The sequence below is a fragment of the Myiozetetes cayanensis genome, unplaced genomic scaffold (genome assembly GCF_022539395.1).
Source record: "Myiozetetes cayanensis isolate MyiCay16 unplaced genomic scaffold, myiCay2020 scf18, whole genome shotgun sequence".
Lineage (NCBI taxonomy): Eukaryota > Metazoa > Chordata > Aves > Passeriformes > Tyrannidae > Myiozetetes > Myiozetetes cayanensis.
In genome coordinates, this window is record NW_026087389.1 from 13,366,895 (window position 1) to 13,389,540 (window position 22,646).

General features: G+C 37.0%; 1 protein-coding gene across 2 annotated transcripts in view; it reads right to left on the reverse strand.

The window, feature by feature from the left end:
• Positions 1 to 866: 866 nt before the first annotated feature.
• The window catches only part of CACNA2D3 (calcium voltage-gated channel auxiliary subunit alpha2delta 3), a 391,160-nt gene continuing 369,380 nt past the window's right edge, over positions 867 to 22,646 (reverse strand). For both annotated transcript variants that reach the window (XM_050312820.1, XM_050312819.1), the window contains 4 exons: positions 20,113 to 20,224; positions 3,850 to 3,965; positions 2,977 to 3,056; positions 867 to 2,108 (listed from right to left, as the gene is read on the reverse strand). In XM_050312820.1, coding sequence (XP_050168777.1) covers positions 2,016 to 2,108; positions 2,977 to 3,056; positions 3,850 to 3,965; positions 20,113 to 20,224 — 401 coding nt within the window. In that variant the 3' untranslated portion in view covers positions 867 to 2,015. The remainder of the gene's footprint in view (positions 2,109 to 2,976; positions 3,057 to 3,849; positions 3,966 to 20,112; positions 20,225 to 22,646) is intronic.

The following is a 22,646-nucleotide window of genomic DNA, read 5'->3' on the forward strand; positions in this document are numbered from 1 at the left end:
ATTATTATTATGCATTTTCATCTATGTTCTGTAGAAATAAATTTTCTCCTTTAATGCATTTCCTTTCTTTGTAAGCAATGATGATTTATATATCAGACAGATGCATACAGAGCTTTTCAATAGCTCTAATGAGAAAGATTTTTATTTCCACTGTCCACTAACAAGGAAAAATCACCTGGATTGTGTGGGTTATAAACATTTCCTGACTTAAGCAGCACTGTGAAAGAACAAGCATCAGACATACAAAAGCATTATGTGGTCTCAGTGTTATGCATTCTGGAAACTCAGAGGGAAAATCAGGAACTAAAATACTTTATTTATTAAGTACTGACATGAATTTTTGAGAGAAAAGTGGAGGGTAAGGGGGAACGGAGCTCAGAGAAAAAACAAATAAAGAATGGCAGGATATCTGTGTGGGTCCAAGTGGAGAAAATGCCTTGAATTCCCAATTAGCTCAGTAAACTGCTTAGCTCATGTCGCTAAGACAACACATTGACTGAATGTCAGCTGGAAAATTATTCCGTAGTGAGTGATTTTGAGACCAACAAGCAAGGGCAGAGAAGTCTGTAGGAAAACACTCCTTAAAAAAAAAAAATAAGGTGAGGAAAAGAAAATTAAGAGTCCACACAAAGACCTGTGTGGTTTCAGAATCAGAGGAAGTACCAGTGCATTTGAACCCATTAAAGCATTGAAGTGGAAATTTTATTTTACTAGTTCTTCCTCTTACAAGCTGGATAGTATTCCTTAAAACAAAGCCCCTCTCAGTGGCCTTGCTCCCTATTCCCAGTTAAAATCTGCTTAGCGTTTATCTAAGGCTAAAAGCATATTTACTCCCAACCAGGAAACAGCAATCTTCAAGCACCAGATTTAGAACAGTGGCATTTTATTTTGCATTTAATGTATTATATTGTTTGGAGGCCATGTTATTTTTATAGCATTCTACTTCATATAAAACTCCAATGATAAACTGAAAGATTAATATAGTTCAAAGATCAAGATCTTCAGCAAATATATCCACAACAGGGACACTGGTACCAATTGCAAGAGGAATATATTCTTTATTTTTTCATTTCCCTTACAAAGAATAATATAAGGTCTAGAATAAAAAAAATAATGGTCTTGATCTTTGCACACCGATGGGGAGCCCCAGTGAAAAACAATAATGAGTTCTGCTGACACAGATATGTTGTAAGACCAACTTTTTCTGCTTATGAATTTTCTCATAACAAGCTGACATCTAAAGGGCAGAACTCTAACAGAACACTGTCATCCTTTTATATGGGCTATTTTACATATCTTCCCATAAATTGAAGCAGGTAAGACGTACTTACTTTTGCCATCTGCAATCAAATCAACCAATTTGATCTAAAGTTTCCCCAAGTTAGGGACAAGGCTTAAATAAGGCTTTGGCTCACTTTCTGAATGCAGATAAGATGTTTTATGGCTATTTCAAGAAACCAAACCTTCACTATATTTCAGCACCACATATTACCTTCTCAGCTTCATACACACACAGGTGTTTCCTTATTTGTTAATAAAACTTATTCTGCCTTATTATAAAAGCTCCACAGTTTCTTCTTTAAATCTTTTCAGAAACAGGCTAAAAACATAATAAAAGATCTTCCATTTATTTTATTTTCTTCCCATCATTCATTATTGGAACATATATATTAGCATACTTAAAATACACTCTGAAACTGTGATTTTAATATACTTTATTGAAAAAATTACACAGTCTTAAATTGTTTTCAATGGGACAAAGCAATGGTCACCTCTATCTACCAAGTCCTTTTTTGATGAATCATGACTACCATATGCCAATTTCACATCTGCATGACTTGCAAAGTAAAAAGATAAATCTTTTTTCAACATATCTTTAAGAATTTATATCACCAACAGTTTAAAATCATGAAATGCTGATGCTCTGACTATATTTCATGTCCTCTATGTTGCACCATTTCCCAGTTCACAGTTTATCCATGTGTTAGCATGCCAATTGAACACATCAGTCAATGTCACCTCGAGAAAATCGTCAATAGCAGAGCAAGAAGAACAAGAGAAGGTTTAGCACTAAGGCCTGAGACACCACCACATTCCCTTGCATTTTCCTAAAGAAAAACAAACAAACAAACAAATGAAAACAAATATAAGCCATTACACTCAATTACGATTATTTACCAAACTTCATAGGCATAAGAACACTGGTGCAACAAAACTCATGAAGTAAATACACTGAGAGAGTAATACAGGTGCACCTTTTGAGCTGAACAAGTGGAGGTTGTAGACTGAAAGTGAGTGTTCTCAACAAGGATTACACAATCCCCTTCCCACCATATTTTAGGTCTCATTCTACATTCCATTACACCATCAGATGCATGCAGTAAAGTTACTCCAGAGTAAAAAGAATGTCTATGAACATACGCTGTACAAGCCACTGTAATCACATCTCGGTCTCTATGAGATCTCCTTGGCATGTACAAAGAGAATCATGCAGAACACAGAGTAGCAAATATGTGTAGCAGACAGATCACTCTCCCTCCTAAGCAATATTAAATGTAAATGTAATGACTATTGCATGACAGCTGAGCTGCTGCCACCAGTTGCTGAAAGAAACATTAACGGTACTAAGTTCCCAACCACCTCTAATGAGGAATCTTGTGGTCAGTGCTTGAGCCAGAGTAAGTTCTCAGATATTCCTGGCTGCCAGTTTGTGCTCACATCCTACCATGTTCTCTTACATGATACGAAACAGTCTGCAAAAGTAGCAAGTCAAGACATGATGTCTGCGTGAACACAGAAAAGATTTGCAGCACTTGCAATGTCACTCACTGCTGTTAATACTGAGTGTTCTGAATATTTCCTGACATTTCATTTTGGAAGATAGTTGTGGGTTTTGTTTGTTTTTGTTTTTGTTTTTTTAAAGAAATGAGACATCTACCAGAGTCCAAAAGAAAGGAAAAGTAGATAGAAACTTACTTCAGGGTGAAATCCATGACAAGATTCTGGGCGTCGTCTTATCTTCTGAGATTTTAAACGTTCACATTTCAGGGATTCATTATGTACAAGGCAGTTAAGGAGAGATATTCTGAGAATTGCATTTTTATGGGGGTTTTCGGAAATGAATACCGCGAAAATCTTTTAGCTCCTTCCTCCCTCTCCATCAAAACTCCAAGGTGATACGTGTGGTTACCACAAGAAAAAGAAAGTAATTCTAGTGCTTTCATCTCCATGGTCCATGGTTTCGACAGTATCACGTGCACTTACAGTGCCAACCTGTCTTTCTGTAAGGCTGCAACAAAAGCACACTCCAAGCTGCTTTTGGCAACTTCCAGCTTATGGCAGAAAACAAATCCTGAAGTATAGAACAGCACCAAGTAGGAAGTGGGCAACTAAAATGAAAGTGATATATTTGCTTTGTTACATTGCTATATTTTTGGAAAACAGGATTCTGAAACATTTTCAATGATCTGGTTTAACCCTGAAATAAAGAGATATTTCTATGGCATGTAGTTTTATAAGTTCCAATATCAGGAACTCAATTCTTACAACGAAATTACATTGTTAGGGCCTAATTCATAAAATGTTCAGCTATCTAAAGATGTCTGTGACCTTATTCTACCTAATGATCCACATAATGTGTTTGCTTAATTCATATTGGTCTTTTTTTTTTTAAAAAAAAAGATGAATTCTCATTAAAAAACCCCCTAAGAACACATTCTCAGTTGGCTTAATTTCAAAAAGACCCAGCTCTTTATGGGTGATGATGTCATGCAATGCAAGTTTTACATTATAAGAGATCTTTTGATATTTGCATTTTGAATCTTTCTGACAAGTTTGCAGACAAAAGGATATACCTTATTTCTATAGGTGCCATGGTAATTGGTGGGATAGAATCACAGAAGCATTCATTATCTACTACCACCATGAAGAGGTTGCTGCTTGGGATTTGCTGGATAACAAAAGACCTGCAAATAAAAAAGAAAACAAATAATGGTGACATTATCTGCATTTCTGAGCCACAGGTTCTGTTAGGCTTTTCTGAGCAGCTGCCTGTAATACTGCCACAAGTATCATAGACTTTGTGTCGTACCTTCACACCTTGGAGAAGCAGAAGGCACTGGGCAATGCCCAGTCTGTTATGGATACCCAGCTGTATGTTTATGGTCTGGAACAAAACTGAACCCCAAAAATAAGGAAGGTTCTTCTGCAGCCATGTGCTGATAGCTCATGGTCCCAAACTTTAGCCTCTACAATGATATTAGGGCCATTATGCACTCTGGGTCGTGCTCAGAGCAACAGGAACTACTGATCTCAACTTTCATCTGTCCTCTTTGAGAGCCATTTTATTACTGAGCCAACAAAACAAAGATTAAACCTCAAAAATCTTCCTAAGTGGAGAGATTTATTTTAAAATAATGATGACTTTATGGTACAAATATGGTGATAGCTCAGCACCACATTTGAAGTAAGACAAAGTAGGCAAATAAAAAGGAAAGAGAAGAATAAAGACATGGCTTATAGGAGGAAAACACCCAGGGGAGACCAGGGAAGGATCCTGTGGCCCAGAAGATGCAGAGTTTCTATGGGCTGAACCCTTAAGCACATCCCGTCGAGAAAAGGAGCAGAAGGCAGAGCAAAACAGGCACCGTTCAGCACTTTTTTTTAAAATCCAGGACACAAAACAAAGAAAGGGTTCAGATCCAATGCTTGATCAATTTTTAAAATAATCTGTTAGAATTTACATGGTATATCAACAGAGTATCTGCCATATCAAATATCATTGAAATCTGGCAATTCCAGGAATTAGGAGTTTTTCAGAGTGGTTTGCTGGTAAATGTACAGAATGTTAAGTGAGGGTTTGAGGACCAAGAAGATGTGGAGAGAAACATATTTTTCCTCAGACATCTTTCTTTAAAATACATATTGTCTTACTAAAATAACTCCCTGCTTTTTCCAAAGATCACAGAAGATGAAATAGTGGAGAGGGCAGGGAATATTCAAACCTAGCCTAAGAAAAAAAAAATTGGAAAACTTACTATAAAAATGTTGCCAACGGAAAGATTAAACACTTTTCAGTATTTTTTAAACTTACTGAACCTCCATTAAAATTACACTTAGAGTGATCTGCAATATGTTAGCTTTATGTTTATACATGAAATATACATTTATGGCATAATGTAAAAGGCTGAACTTTATAAATGTACCTACCAAACAGCTGGAGCATGTAGCAAGACTGACATCATTGTAATGGAGCATCTGTGGCTTTGTGGATTTGTGTGTGGGAGAAATGGGGCCAATAAAAGGAAAGGAGGGAAAATCTTTAGCAGACAATAACACCAAAATTGTAATGCATGAATTTCTCAAAACAGCTATGAATAAATCAAAGACTAAAGGATAGAAAAAACCATGATTTTTATTCCCAGAAATTGGCACAATTTGGATTTTGTGCAGTTTGAAACTCATATTTATTGTATCTTTAAAACTAGCTCAGAAAAGGACCCCAAGAGCATGAAGTGCTGTAGCAATTAATTTAATACTAAATGAATAATTTCTCTTTTTTGCTGAGAAGGGGATAATTACTCTTCTGTTTTATCTATGGTGGGCCCAAATCCAAGTCCCTTTGTGATACCCTTTTTTTGTGTCCCCCAGGTGAATACTGAAGCCTGTGAAAAGCATGTACCACCCAGCCAGGCTTAAAGTGCCACTTCATGAAAGGTGGGCAAATTTCCCATTTCATTTCTTCTTTCCCCCCCTTCCCTGGGGTGCTGTAAGGCTGTACAGTACAGACTGTTGCTTCCTCAAAGTTGAGGGGGGGGGAAATTGCCTATCGTCTTACCAAGCTGTGATGAAAAAAGAAAACACTTTAATGCAGAAGAAATGAAGTTGCAACTACAGAACTACAACGCCAAGTAAATTACTATATAGCTACACTACCAAGTCTAGCAAAATTTTCTGTATCACTTAATTACTGCAAGTCTTCATTATTTTTGACTTCATCAATTCGTGGAATGCAGTATATGCATGGATTGATGGAAATTATAAGTTAAAGGAACTGCAAAGAGCAATATATTAGGCTAAGTAAAAAAAAAAAAAACCTTTGCTACTCTAGGAATTACATCAGAGGTATCAACTAATTACACTGATTCAATCTACCAAACAGTGAATATTCTTACAAATCTACAGTCTGTTTATCTAGTGTAGATGTTTGTGAAGTGTCTAGCCCTGTGGTGACTGCTACATAGGAACAACAACAGAACATAGGACTGCCATTAAGGGGCACAAAACAATGAAACTTTTGGCTCACTGCAGCATTTTTTTTTCCATAAATAGCAAAATAATAACTAATATTTTGCAAAGTGAAACAACTATCTTCCTGTCCATCTCACTAGAGGTAAATTTAAAAGAAAATTTTTTTTTTCCCCAAGGAAGATATGAATGTTTTCCCTTTCACAATTCTCAAATATAATCTTGAAATGAAGTTGCAAAGCCAAGTCTGAGTCCTCACCAGTCATTGACTTGTGAGATCATAGGCAAAGCATTAAGTGAAGGCAGAGGATTGAAGACTGACAATGAGTTGAACAAATGAGTAAGGACAAAAAAAAGTCCATTTTATCTTTCTCTTCTATTAATAGTTTGCACAAACAAATATACTTCTTTCAGCTGCTTTAATTTAGGATCATTTCACAGTCATGAGATGTCCTTGCCCTCACCAGATCAACGGCAGAGAAGTTTCTGCCAGTCGTAACCACTGCAGTTGCTGTGTGGCTGTTCAGACAATTCACATGGCACTGCTTCCATGCCCAAGCTGGATAAAGCACACAATCATCCCAGCAGCAGCTCTGCTGTTTGAATTGGGCCTTCAGTTTCCATGGTGACATGCATATGCATCTTTAAGATTCATTTTGAACATTCATGCCAGTAAGTCTCAGGAACCAAACATTCAGAGGAAACAAAAGGTGCACGAACACAGTCAGACCAAAGCCTTTCAAGGACTGAAGCATTCCACCAAAATGTTTCCCTGTGTACGCCAAGGTTCAGCTGCAAGCGAGAAAAAAACTCCAGCAAAGAGCTTCCATGGCTGCACTGGGAAATAAAGTTGCTGACAAAGTAATGAAAATGGCATTATGTTTTAGTGAGCTCCACTGTGAGTCTCTAAAGTTGCTATTACAATAAGTATTTCGGAACACCTGCTGGTTTAGGCTGGCATTTGTGTCGCTGGCAATATGGAAGCCAAGTCTCAAGGACCAGCTAGGGGGGTTTGCTGACCATCTTGCCGGTTTAACAATCAAAAGAAAGTCTGTGTTTAATTGCCTTAATATCATGGAGAAGGTTGCATGTTTAAAGGCTAAAGCTCTTTTTGTGTTCAGTAGTGTAAATCTTTTGATTTGATTCCTTTCCCTTTACACTGCTATCATCACCATCATTTGACAGTGGCTGCACAGAAATAGCTTTGCATATATCTCCAAGTATAAAACAGAATAAACTGTTGGGGTTCCTGCTGAAGCCCATTCAGTCAATAAGAAGCTTATTAATAATTTCTCCTCCATCTTTCATCCACTGAGGAACTAGTTTGGTTTATTTGATGTGTAGGTTCAGAGGCTTAAAACAGACCTGAAAACAAACTGTTTCTTAACTTTGTGGGGAAGGTGAGGAAGGAAGAAATTTAATAGTTGTTGAAAGGGGTAGAGAGAGAAAAAGGATGAAAATCTAGTCATGCCAAACTATTTTGTTAAGGAAGAAAAAATAGGAACAGAGTAAATCTGCAATAAAGTCTGTATTCTGAGTCACATCATTACATGATACTTTTGTCCTATTGCACACACATTACCTGTTTCTTTCAAACCTATTTCTGTATTTGTCCATATAAAAACATCTTCATAAATATCATACAAATTGATCTGGGGAAAGAAAACCCCAACTTCATGTTTTACTTTGAAATATTAAATATTTGTTCAAAAAGCAATACTTCATTTGCTCCTTGAAAATTAATATTTCATTGTGGAATGAAATAGGAAGAGACTTGGAATTCAAGCACTGCTGCAACTATAATTAAGTTTGGTGAAGTTGTGCTTATGAAGACATGATAAGAAAGCACGTGTGTCTGGAGGCTAAATGACTCTTCCCACAGAGAATCAGTTCTTTCTAACTCCTTAACACAGCCTGGAATTTGGAAAGTATCATAATAGGACTGTAGTACAAATGTTGGAGGGCAGTCACATCAGCTGCCTTTATGCACATAACTCAAGTTCCTACATTAGAAGGATAATGACCTCCAGCTCTGGACAGAGCACATGCAGAGACACGGACTATTCAAGGATAATTCTGAACAGGAGCTTGGCTTTGGTGATCTGAGTCATCCTCTGCAGGAGGGTCCTTCTATCTAACACATGAATCGTGATCCTGCAGAGAAATGCATCCTGAAAAGGGTGAAACGTGATACCTAAAGCTAAGTGCAGGCTGCAACACCTGTTCTAAAAGAGCCAGCACTCTACATTCAAATCTGGTTGGTTGGGGTTTTTTAAAAAATTTGAATCTCCTCCTTTTGCTTGTATATATAAAATTTTTCCAACAGTTATAATACATATTGTATTGTTATCATAATAATTTTTTCCAAAGTCTATGTTTAAAAAAACCCAACAAAACAATGAAATTCCCCCCCACCTAATTCCAAAAATGTCAGTTCTTTGTCTTACTATAAGAATTACTTTCTCCTGTAAGAATAAATAATTAGAATATATACTACCCTTGACGCACTGCCCTCTCTCCACACTGAGCCTCTTCCTTTCATCTTCCAATCTCTGAACCTCTGGGTGGCAATGTAAGGCAACTGGGAGAGGGACAAACCTCTCTGGAAAGGAAGGAGATGTTCCAAAACGGAGGACAGGACAAGCAGTGTCCTTTGGGAAAGGGATAGAGGGAAGCAGGTCACTAGCTGCTGCAGGAGGTGGCTTTGTCAGGAGGCCTCTGCAGCCTGTCTGCTTAGGGATTTTGGAGCATCTCTGATACAAACAGGCACAGCAGGAGCAAGGTAGAGCTGTGCCCTTTTTCCTTCCTGGCTATCCAGTTTACTGGTCAACTTGAGGATTACATACTTCTGTAAGTCACATAATTGGTTTCTTAATGCAGGTCGTTGCTTCACTACAAATACCTCAATCATAAGATGCAAAATCTATATGTGGTATAGGCTTAACATCTTGTCCCTGAAATGCTGTTGGCTTCCATTTTCCCTTCCTAGCATAGCTGGATCGATAACAGGCAAGGTAATTCTATTTCAAACACGCAAAAGATGTGTCTTGTCCAGCTAAGCAAACCCCAACCTTTAAGTTGTTTACTCTCTACTATTTGACTGTAGCATCTGCTATTAAAGGAAATCAATATTCTTGTTAAGCAGCCTAGTCTCTGTATTTCCATGCAGGAGAAGTAATCCATTTCCTTTTCCACTGATGTTAAGTTTTGCACAGAATATAAACTGAACACATACCTGAGGTTTCCCTACTAATAAGCAGCCACTTACACAGTCCCAGACTCACTCAACTTTAAGCAAACCTGTTGAATGCAATATGGGGTACAGAGGGTGGGTCAGGAAACAGTCATACTGGACTGTTCAGACCTAGGATGCCAAATATCACAATATCTTGGCCACTTGCACTGAACTATTTGCCTTTTCCTTGCTTCCAGACACTCTGCCATTCACTGGTGGCCAGTGACACCACTACACGACTTGTTTCAGCAACAAGGAATGGTAATGAACCTCCTGAGAGCATCCAGAAATCTCCAATCTTCAGAACCAGGTTTCCCTATTTTCTTCAAACAGTTGTACAGGTTGAAAAGTGTTTGAGGGAGCAAATTGAATGTCAAGCAGCACGGAAGCCTGAAGGCATTTACAGGATAAGGCTATGCCTGTGGAACCAAAAAATTTAGAGAAAATACGTTCCCATTGCCCTGAAGAATGGCAGATATTTCTTTGTAATTTGAGGAGGATTTGAGCACAGCAACAATATGAAAAGCATTCAACTTCTCTAAAAACAATGCTGTGTGTTTCTGATTAAAAAAATAATCCTTGTTTTCTCCCAGAAATACTTCAGTGTTGCACTTTTCTTTAAAACACCCTTGTTCATAAGTAATAATTATTGATCTATATGCTGTATTTTACAATCAATATTCTCTTTTAATTTTACAAAAATACACTGCTGTTATATCTGTGCTCATGACAACAGATGCTCTACAGTAGAATATATGGTCATGACAAACACATGGCTTAGGAGGGATTTTAGCCATATAAATATTTAAATAGCTGTTCAGATTCATTTTTAATTCCATGCTCAGGAGCTTTAACAGCCTGATTTAAGGGCAAACCCCTCCCATATGTATATTTTCCATTTGTTTCTTTAATGACCAGAGGAACATTATTACTATTGTTTAAAGTCACAGGGGCCTTACATTCAAATTATGATTAGAATAACACGTGTTAGCCTACGTCACTCCTGCACATACACAGTTATACCAATCATTTTTAGGTAGCAATAGAAAAAATCTTTTAAATACCAGTTGTTTTGCTCATGCAGATAAATCCTACAAAGAATGGAAGAATTTCACTGCAAGTAATTTGAACTGAAACAAAGAGAGAGTAATATTTTCAAACTGGCAACTTAAACACATAAAAAGGATGGGAAAAAGTAGGCTGAATTTCCATGATACGCAACTTAAACAGCCCTCACAAAGTGCTCTGGTGCTTGAGCATCGCTGTAAATTCAGCCATTTCCCTCCAGGCCTTTCAGTGTATTTTTTGTGTGCAACCCTCCATTAACGAAGTTTGAGCAGTTTGGATTAAGAAGAGTAGTTACTTTGCGATTACATTTCATATCTGTCAAATTTGATCTTTCCTATTTTTTAGAGAAAGAAAAAACATACCAGCAGCAGGGTACAGTAAATGGAAAATATTGTGCACTCTGCACTCAAATATGTTACTCACATAATGTTGGTTGCAAACGTTCAACCGTAATGGTCTGGAACAAACTTTAAGCATTCAGCTGAAGTGCAGATATCTACTTTGCTGTTTCCCAACTCCTATCATGTGCTTTCCAGGCTGCTGGCCACATTTCCAACCCACATTTCTCTCACTTATCACATTTTTTAAATGAATGAATGAAATGTTTATATCACAGTCAAGTTGTGCTACTTGTTTTCTGTGGGTTTTTTTTTCCAAATAAATGATGACAGAGAATGGAATATCTTTAATGTAATTTATAAAAATAACATATATGCCAATAACAACATTTCTGAGAGCTGGAGCAGTGTATAAAAAAATCAGCTAGTGGTTCTCTCATATAAAAAGAGGCAGATAAACTCCCAGCCTCAGGCCTGTAATCTGACCCTGACCTCATGCTAGCAAAATAGAGCCTGACTGACTGCAGCACAACTTGATGTCAGTACAAACTTAGTCAGAGCACAGTTTAGAATCCAGGATTTAAATGAGCAATGCCATCCTCACTGTTCCTGTGTGTGCTGAATGTTTGTGGCTTTCAGACAGGAAACCCCAGAAATGCAGATCCTCTTTCATTCTCGGTCAGGAGATGCTTTCTCAAATAATTGATGTTCAAACATGAGTACTTGACCAAGTGCATAACAGAAACACTACAACCATCCAAAAATTTTGTGTACAGCCTTTAGGGTGACAAAAGGTACTTTGTGAAATGAGGACAGTGTCCATAACCTTTTCAGTCCAGCTTCAGATCTCTAGGTTTAAAATGGACTGCAAATTTTTTTCAAAGAAACCAAGCTCAGAAATTCCACAAGCTTTCAACAGGAGTGACATTCACACTCCTGAACAAACCTGAGCCGAATATTACATAAGTGGGTGTCCACAGGCAGAGAGGGTACCTGATTCTAAGCTCACAATGAACAACAGAGGAGACACAGTAATTGGCACAAAGCAAATTGTATCCGAGGTCTCTTAAACATTGGACTTTGCTTTTTTGCAGTGACATTGGTTAACAGGCCAACAATAGAGAGGTCAGAGAAGTTACCCAGGCTGGAAACTGCAGTTCTACTATAGCATGTTTGCAAAAATGGGTTTTTAGCAGAGTTTTGCAGCCCTACTTAAGTAACTGTGGTTTGTATTGAGAGACATCTCAGATTATGTTTTTAAAATACTATATGATTTCTAAGCTAGGTTCTAAATATAACTTCAAGATTAAAAAGCCAGTTGGTATACTCTGGTTTAGGCAGGCTCACAAATATCATATGACATTGTGAAAGTAAATTTTTGAATTGCATGAATTGGTAACTACTCTTTTCCACAGCTTTAGGTCTAGTCTAATCTACAATATGACTGTAGCCAAGAGCTACAAAACAGAAACTGAAGTATAAAAAGCAGAAATGATCAGGAGATTCACATTAAAAGTGCAATAAATCATAGAACTAAACTGTTCACTGGATGTGCCCACAGTGTGTCTTGCAAAGGGGTGTTCATTTATCTCTGTAAATATAAACTTTAGCAATGATTGTGAAGGCCACGTCTGAAAGAATTAAGTACAGTACACGCTATCTTCTCCATAGCCAGCTAAAACTTGATACTGTTTTATGTAATACATAAATGCTCCTTGCATGGCTCTCAGATCTTAAGATTCATGTTGGTTTTGTTAAGTTAAAGACTTCTAAATATCCATTAAGCCCTCTCAAATCCTTTATAAAGAGAACTGCTACATGTGCAGACGTCTATGCCATGTTTGTATTGTTTTAATCAGAGTATAATAATATTATAAATTAAAATTAGTGTGCTAATGTTAGCTATCCTTCACAAGTGTGCCTGGCTTTAAAAATTCATTGCATTGTTTCTCAATTTTAATAATTTTTCCTATTCCAAGTCATTGTTGATAAAAATAATACATATTATTGATTAGTTCTATATATTTTGGCATTCATACAACTTTTTAAATCCCTTATCATTACAAAGCATCCTTTCATTGCATCAGATACTATCTATCATTTGGTTAACAATTATTAATGCTTGTATAAAAACTAAAATTCAGTTAAATTTTAAGTATTTGCATTTTATAGGAGTTTAGAGTCTAACCATGAACAGTGTATGGGTGGAGATCACCACCTCTGCAGGCAGAGGGTGCGTTTATAAACTTCTCAAGGAGAACAGCTCTAGTGTCATTTGAAAGACATAAGTAGGAAAGCAGGGAGTCAGGAGAGACCTCATCCTAATTGTTAGAAAAAAAACCTACAGCAAAAACTTCAGACAACATTAACAGACTGAGTTTCTAGGGAAGCCAACCCGTGTATCACCAAGTTTTTACAGTGCTTAGAGAGGGACACACGGCCAGTGCTATGAAGACTCTCAAAGAAAAATTTGCATACATCTGCATGAAAAGACCACTTTTTCCTCATATTTCTCTTCCTTATATACAGTCTCCTTCTCATTCAACTTATTCCCTGTCATTAAAAATATCCTTTTAGGCAGATTACTATAGTCAGAATTTTTTTACGTTAAATATACTTTTTCTCCTTTGATCCATAGTGATTCTTCCACTCTCTACGATTTTAATGATGATTAAAATGCCAAGCAAATCAGAGAAACTGAGTACAGATTTGCACAGTTTTTGTCAACTAAACAAACAAACAAACTCCATGGTTTTGAATTTTGGGGGAACACCCTCATACATAGAAACTGAGATAACCATGAAAGACTATTTTCAGTATAGGGTGGCATTCTATGTATAAACAACTAGAATTCAACAAGCATAATAAAAAATTCTGAAACAAAACAAAACAAAAAAGGAATACTGAAAATCTTGGCCTATTTTAAAACAAAAAACCCAAGAAAGCAAAAATACCCCATCCTTGAAAATTGCCCAAAGGACTGTTAGACTAATGACTGGCAGGCACAGACCTGCCTGGTAGCTTAGATATGTCTTGCCCTATTATTTTATATACCTTTTTTCTTAAATGAAAATAGTAATTTACAGTGTTTCCTGAACTGGTCATTCAAAATATACATTATCAAAGGGTAGAGTTAAATTGCCCATACAGTGACTTTAAATTGCACCTGCATGACAAACGTTATAATCACTGTTGCCTTTGAAGTGAAGAGCAAGTTACTCAGCCTGCAAGTGGAGATGTGTGGGTAACACACAATATAAAATTTTAAGCTAAGTATAAAGACCTTTAATAAACAATTCTAGAAGTTTAAATTGTATAATTTGATACTTTTTACAAGGAAAGAACAGAGAAAAAATATTTTTAGATCTTCTAGAGCTTTGGGGTTTTGGCTACAATAAGTTTCTACAAATACTGCTGTTGCCTCAAATTTAAAGACTTTTTAACAGTCATAAGTGTTCTGCAGATCTGGAAGACCTGATTTTCAAAACAGAAGTGCAAGATAATTCTATATATTTAGCTTACGATTCTTGAGACTTCCCCAATTAACCACTGAGGTACGCAAAATACGGAATTTCTCTTGTAAGATATTCCTTGACTTTCATGCACATCTAAACAATCTCTCTAAAATTAAGGTCTGTTCAACACTGTAAAGATCACCCATGAGCAGTTTGCCTACAGCACACCTGTGACTCCACATGGGCACAGATCAAAACCATTCATGTGCATGTTATCACACAGATACTTGGCACGGCTGCTGAAAGAGCAAGAATGCAGAAACATGCAGGCTAAACAAAGCACAGTGAAATATAGAGAACCCTTTCTTCAGGGCCATGAAAAATGGATAAAGTAAAAGGAATACAGCCCAAAATGTCTTTTAGAAGACCAACTATAATTTACCACCCTAACAACTCCAGGACATACAAAGGGACGTTCTGATGTACATAGATAGACCTCTGAATGAGAAGAAATTGGCCCTTGATGCTTTGGTTGCTTTATGTGGCAAGATGATTTGTTTAGAAGTAAACTAACTACATCTGAAAAGGCAAACAATAATTTATTTCATGGTAAATTGAACTGGGTATTTATTTACACATTTTAAACATGATCAAGTACAGCAGTTTGGCAAGCTTCTACCAAGAGAGAAATGCAGAAATATTTTAGCAAATGGTGGTATGTTTCAAGATTAAGTGGTTTTTAAAAACCATTACCACTTTAATGTCTCCAGATTGCACTATTCCTGACACTAATATACTCATGCCCTGAACAATCTGAATCTAATTTGTATTGTTATTTATCTGTTACTGCCAAATCTGCTCATTTAGTGGACAAGTTTGAAATTTGCCATTATAAATCCACATAAAGGGTTCAGTGTCACCCTGAACTACAGTTCCATTCCCGTTTACCTCTTTTATTGACAATAAACAGCATTCAATGCCCAGTCTGTAAGAAAGTAAGAGAAGTAATTTGGTTTATTGATGGTTTTCCTTGTTAAATAAATGTCTGCACACTAACACCCAAACGGGTCAAAGACATAATATATGGGACAGTGTTTATTCAAATAAGTAGTTCCTATCCATTTTAACAGGCAATTTACATGTGATAGCCAACAAAGTAAACACATTCATCTTGCATAATTAAAACACAAATAAATCTTTCCCAGAGTTAGGATGATTGTAGCCACATACTTCCCTGCTTCCCCTGTGAGAATATGTCTTTCTCATATTTACTTTTCTCTTTGTTTTGTGTCCTATGATTCTGCACAAAGAATCAACTGGAAACAAAGCAGTTTCTTGGGGGTTCTGTATCGACCTTGTGGACCCATGAGTGCTGCAATTAAAAGAGAAGGGGGCTTTGCTCCCTGGGTCACTGGAAATAGGGCCAGATTTTTGATCTTCATCCAAGTCCAATATGTCATCACACATGAACAGGAGAGGTTAAAAGGGCAAATTTTTAAGCATTTGAATGTGCAACTGCTGCATGATCTGTATACCCATAGTTTTTACAGTGAACACATATATGTGGCAATGATGCACTCAACTGGTTCCTTGCACCTTTGAAGTTTTAACATATATACTTAGAGTATAAGTAGTCAGATAAGTAAGTTGCTGTGCCTACAGAAGATCTATAGGCAGCCAGAGTTATAGCTGAAATTAATACTATTTTCCTACATGAAGTTTAATGAAAATATTTGAATTTTCAGACATAAATAAGATTTGCAAATAGACAAAAACTTTTTTGTTTGTTCTACGAACAAATGAGAGGATATAATAAAATATCATCTAAATTTCTCCAGTCAAATATCGTAACAGCCATCATCCCTTCTAATTTATAACAACAACTTTGACTTTCTAAGATGGTTTCCTTAGACAATTTTAGTACAACTAAAATTTGCAATGATGAGGTAACGGGAAGGTAAAAACTGGTAATGTAACCAGTGAGCATTGCTGAAGAACTTTGGTTGACACACATTTAAAATTGGCTATCATGTTGGGGTAATACCTCATAAAACTACAAGCAGCACTGAGATGCTTATTTAGTCAAAGACTTCAAACTAAATGTCTAATCAAAAACACATCTCTGAGCAGCACAACACCTTTAAAGCCCGTACTAAGTGCATTAGTGTAGCTGTGACTCCACAGAGTGCCAGTTGACAATGATAAAGAAAAAATACTTCTCTTTAGTCAGTCACTATTTCTGGCATTGAAGCTGTGATATGACATTCAATAGTCTATCCTATGAGTTTTCAGAAATAATGGAGTTTAGTGTTTTTTTTGGTTTTTTTTTTTTTTTTTTTTTGTTATAAAGTGGAATAGCTTACTGGAAAATATGAAAGCATTTCAGATTTTTCAAAAATCCCAGTTTTTCTCTCTTGTTGACAGTGCTTAGAAAATGTGGGTTGACTTGTTTTTTGTTGCTGTTTAAATAACAGATTAATTTAATAATCATTGGGATATTGAATAACAACAAATTACAGGGTGGGGCAGCCAAACCCTGACCCTAATGACATTCTTATGTTAATTCTTATTTTCTTTCAGGCTCCTGCTTTCTTAATAAAACCTATATTTTTGAAAATCATTTTTAAACGTTGCAATTTATCCCAAAGTAGCATTTATTTTTTGCTAGTAAGAGATAAGTTTACATACAGAGAGCGCATTTTATATGTCTGAATATATTTAGTGCCTGACTCGAAGCCTATTTAAGTGTATACGTGCCATTCTATTGACTTAGGTTCCAGAGGTGGCTGAAAAGGTGAGCCACTTATTAACAAAGTAATTAGCATGTAGCCCTTTCTACTGTGTCATTTATTTGAGGACCCTTTGATTTAAATCCAAGCACCCACGATTGAATTTATGACTGGAAGCATTTATAGGAGGAAGTTTTCATTACTATAGTTGGTGACTGTTTACTTTGGCAACTGAGGTGCAGAGTATTTCTATAAGATCAGTAACAGCTCACCCAGGACAGAATAAAACTGAGCCTGGGGCTCTCACTGTGTGACCTTGTTAGCAAAACCACAGTATTTGTGCACCAAAATGCCTTATCTAAGTAACAGGTTATGGTTTCAAGCAATATCAGTCATCATTTTTATTTCTGCTAAAAGACTACTTTAAGTCTCCTTTTGCAGACAAGGGTTCTGTGGCAGTGCCTGACACTGCAGGAACAAAGCCAGTGACTTGAGTAATTTTTGACACAACTTACTTGAAGCAGAGCACTCGCACAACTTTTGTTTGCAAACCTGTTCACAATACACTAACTTTCCTAGTGCCTTTCAAATAGGTTTTCAATATTCCAGGGGGTGTATAATTAGCTAAATATTTACAAGTATATTTTTCTATTTGGAATAAATATTTGCAATTATATATCATAGATTAATCTATAATGTGACTCAAGCAGGACAAAGAAAATAATCCCACTGACTCAAAGGGATCTGAATCAGAGCCTGGTATGCAACAGATGCTGCACAGATTAACCACTGGACACAGTGTCAGTGCCAGACTCGCTGCATGTAAGACTGAACCTAAATTCTGATGGATTGAGCCCATCATTCTTAAATTACAAATATTAAGCAATACACTTGCTTGTAAAAATATTTATTGGTACTGAAGCCATGAAACGGGAAACTGGGTCAGAAGATGTAGGTCTACAAAGGACTTTGGGTCAAATTCCTGAGCTGTTCTGCGGGAAAATGTCCTGGGTTATAACAAAAATATTTGGAATCCAATGCAGTCTGCAATCTTAGATGCAATTTGTAGATTGTTAATGACAGTGGGTAAATGGTATAACGAACAATTTTCCCATGAGAATCTAATAGTTCTTCTGGATTATTTCTTTAGGTTTTGCCACTGCTTGTGGAGAGAAGTAATGGGTGCCTTGAGATCAGTTTGTAACGTACAGGGTTTTCTTTTATTTTTTTTTTCCACTGTGGAACACAAAATGTTTTTCTATGAAAAAGATCTTAGTGCATTATTTTTGAAATACTATAATTTTCACTAAACTCAGTTTCCAACTTGGTGCTTTCCAAGTATTGCAGAATTGTATTATTTTTGAAACTTGTTTCTTTGACCTGAAGTTACCTAAGAACACAGACTAGAATCTGCACTCCTTTGAGAAAACCTAGTCCTGTTAAATTAATCTTCTTTCCATGGAATCACGTCTGTTTGCAATATTTAAACAGAATCATAGAATGGCTTGGATTTGAAGGGACCTTAAATACCATCCAATTCCAACCCCCTGCCATGGGCAGGAACACCTTCCACTAGACCAGATTGCTCAAAGCCCCATCTAACCTGGTCTTGAGCACCTCAAGGGATGCAAGACAATTTTTTGCAAAATTTCTCAGTAATCTTGTGTTAAATTATCACAAAATAAGGCAGCTTAAATTCTACAATGCTGGCACAAAGCACTCATAGCAGTGTAACCTACATTGTATTTGATATGTCAAGTGGAAAAAGCACGGCTTGATTTTGTTGAGTTTGTACTTTTCAGGCAGTGGGACCCATTGTTACACTTCAAGGGCTCCCAAGCATCAATTTACAAAGCATTCTCATACTTCTATCCCGCAAAGCCATATAAAACCAATTATTCATACTAGACATTAACAATTTTCTCATACTTAACTGTTGGTCAGTAGCAAATCAAAAGTGAATATTAGCACTTAAAATTTATCTCCAGTGTACTTACTCCCATTTCCTGTTTTAATGTATTGAAAATATCAAGGAGAAAAAATAGGAGTAAGTCCAGAAGCACACCTATTGACTTCAAAGTGACAAAGTTTTCACCTTTATTTGCTAATTGCATATTGATTTAGCCTGGAAAGAGAGACAGTTATAATAATTTTTGTTTAACTTATAAATTCCTCCTGACATTTATATTGATAGACACTTTATTGCTGTAAATACTAATCTCCTTTATGATGACAACCTACTCAGCATAAAGGAAATCCAATTAAGAGACTTTTCAAAGCACAGAAATTTGCATAAACAATACCTATGCAATTCTTCCATTAAAATCTACCAGAACTACAGTCAAAATGTCACTGCACATAGGCAACAAATGCAGAGAAAAGACATTTCAATTGTGAAGGAGGAAAGCTAGACTGAAGTCTTTCTCTTCTCTTAACCCTATAAGGGATGATTTTACAGTAGCACTGGCAGAACTGACAAGATTGCAGCACTGACATGTGAGATTTGTTACTATTAACTCAGCTTCCCAGCACTGAACACTTGGAGAATGGATTTAATCCTCTCCCACTCTTTCAGCCCAATAATTCTAAGAAGGAAACTCTGTTTGGCAATGCAGTAAAACAAGCAGATCTCACTGTACCACAAGGGAACTCCTAACCTATCCAGCAGGGTTTCACTCCTGTTGAGGAGACTGAAGAGCACTTACCTTTTTGCATCTAAATCTTACAGACAACTTCCTTAGAATGCTGCTTGCAAATAGGAAAAGTCTTAAAGCATTCACTACTTGAAATTAACATAAGCCTGTACTGGTTTTACTTTTTTTTTTTTGGCAGAAAATAATAGGTAGCACTTTAATTTAAGAGCATCAAACTTTTAAATGACCCCTGCCATAAGAGAAATGACACCCTGACAGAGGTCATTACATAATACAAAACATAACAGACTTGTACATTCTTCAACACAGCCTTGAATAATTCAGTTTTATTGCTTTGTCACAAACAGTTGTATTAAAAAAAAAAAAAAAAAAATTGAAAGGGCTTACTTGAAACAGTCATCGCAAGCAATATTCCCCGTGGTCTCCTTTATAGTGCGTTCCGAAACAAAAGCTGGATATTCGGTGTCACAGGGCTCTAGGGTTTGTTTCAACCTCTGCGCTATAGGCACAGGAAAAAAAATATCTGGATGTTAACATGGGAAGAACAGCACAAAAAGTTGGGAACAACATGAGATGCTGTATTACGGAGCTCACAGAGAACGGAAATGTTACTCAGCTTCTGCCACCCTGTGAGATTTCCTAGGCAGTGCATAAAACTATTTTTTTTTCAATTAAATTTTAAAAAAAAAAAAAAAGAAGTTTATCCATGGAATGTAATTTTGCAAGACATTACTATTAAAGTAATTATTAATGGTTAAGCCTTTGCCAACCCACTTTACATTTATGCACAAGTTTTCATTCTTTCTGTATAGATTCAAGCTGGATTTACTGTCTTTATCTCAGTGGTGCTGTGCATCACTAACCTTTATTCACAGGAATTTACATTTATTTGATGAAAAGTTTGGTATATTTTACTGAAGCCAAAACACTTCTTTTTCAGTTACAGTTTGGGAATCTTTGCAGGGTTTCACCAGCTACAATAACTCTGTGGGTGGGGGAGGTAGAAGAGTTACTTTACCCAATTCCAACATTATCTGCTTCCAAAAATACTAATAATTAAGACCCTTTAGTCTGAAGCCCTTGCAGGAAAAAGAAAGAGTTACTATTTACATCTTATACTGAGGTACCAGAAAGCAGCGAGACTGGTTCAAGGTCAAACTACAGGACAGCAGCAAAGCTGGGAACTAAAGGCAGCTCTTCTGACTCTCCCGCTGAAGTATTTGTCAGACAACGCCTCTCCCTCATTCCCTTTCTTTTTCCTCCCCACACCTTCATTGTTCCTTAACACAGAGATATACTTGCACATCAGCACAAATGTTAAACCTATCTTAAACTAATTACTAAGTGAGACAACAAGATGAGGTATGACAAAAATAGATTACACTAAACAGGCTCTTGGGCTGGACAGATCTTCCATTGGAGATAATCTGTCTCAGGGCGAGTGGTGCATCCACTGTGCAGTGCAAGGGAACCACCACAACTGCATTTGCAATCACACAGCAGGACATGCATTTCTAATCTGTTTACAGCTTTTGTATATAATAAAAAAAAATTATTCCACCAAATGCACAGATCTCAAACGAGGTACTAAAGTTGGTCAGAAAAGTTTTGTTATTTTGGAAGTTTTCACTATGGTTGTGACATATTTAACAATTAAGTGGGTTTTTTAAAATTGTCTGACTAGCTCTACTGTACCTTCTCCCTCTCTCTTCTGTTCCCTTTATCTGCTGCAAAGAATGACTGGAATTTATCACCTGTGCTTTGGGTCTACCCTCATTTTTATCAACATATGGCTTGTATAACAAAGAGACTGCCTATGATTCATGGGTCTCAGATTTCCAGCACCTCTCCAGGGTCCAGAAGATGATGGGAAAGTCCAAGGTTTAGGGTTTCTTATCTCTCATTTACAAATGTGATTGAGACTACGAGATCTCATGCAGAAGTACTTTTCAAGGTGGGGTTTGATAAATGGGCAGGTGTGTGAGGACCCTCTAGGATTTTCATAATATGTGATACACCATTAATGTCACAAACTGAGTGGGAAGCAATTTCCCTGTTAGAGGTACTGAAATCACTGGGAAGTCAGTCCTGGCTTTTAGGAGACCTGTGTAGGCATGGCTTGTCACAAAGCAGTCCCCAAAGCAAGCAGTGTGGCAGGTTCCCACGAAGCTCCATCTGTGTGCATCCAATCTACATCATGCTCATTGCTGGTGTCACAGAAGCAGCAGCTCCAGAGCTGCAGTGCACTGTGCAGTTCACAGCAGTGTGGGAAAGGCTGGACTAAGTTCATGCACTTAAATTTTCAGAAGGCTCTTACCAAACCCTCACCTCCAGCAGACTCCTGTCTCAGCCTCCCTGTCCCCCTACGCAGCGTTTACCACACATTAGGCAGTAGCTTGGCATGTGCTTTGCCAATAATTTCTGGTTCCTCTAGAATAGAAATTTTATACTAGGAGCATCTTATTATACCAGGGAATACTGGATTATTCCAGGGCATTAGTGTGTTCAATTTTCCTGATACCTAAACTTCAGACAGGATATGATTTTGCCTGGATACCAGGCAATGCAAATATCAACTAGAAGCCTAAAGCAGCAATTTTATCCCCTGCTTTGCTAAGGAATGTGCAAATAAGAGACTGAAGAATTCAGTTTAAATCATTATACCAGCACAATTTGCCTATGAAATCATCAATTGAAGAGCAGTAAATTAGCCCTTTACTTCTGAGCAACTTCTGAAAATGTCATAAAATGTCTGCTAAAATCTAACAGACACCTTACACTGAAACCTTCCCATTTTTATGGGAACTATTAAAATTCCGGAGCCCCTGGTGGTCTAGGGGTAAAGGCGCCGCGCTATCACCGCGGAGACCCGGGTTCGATTCCCGGTCAGGGCCACTCCCGGGCAGGTGGAGCTCGTTAGC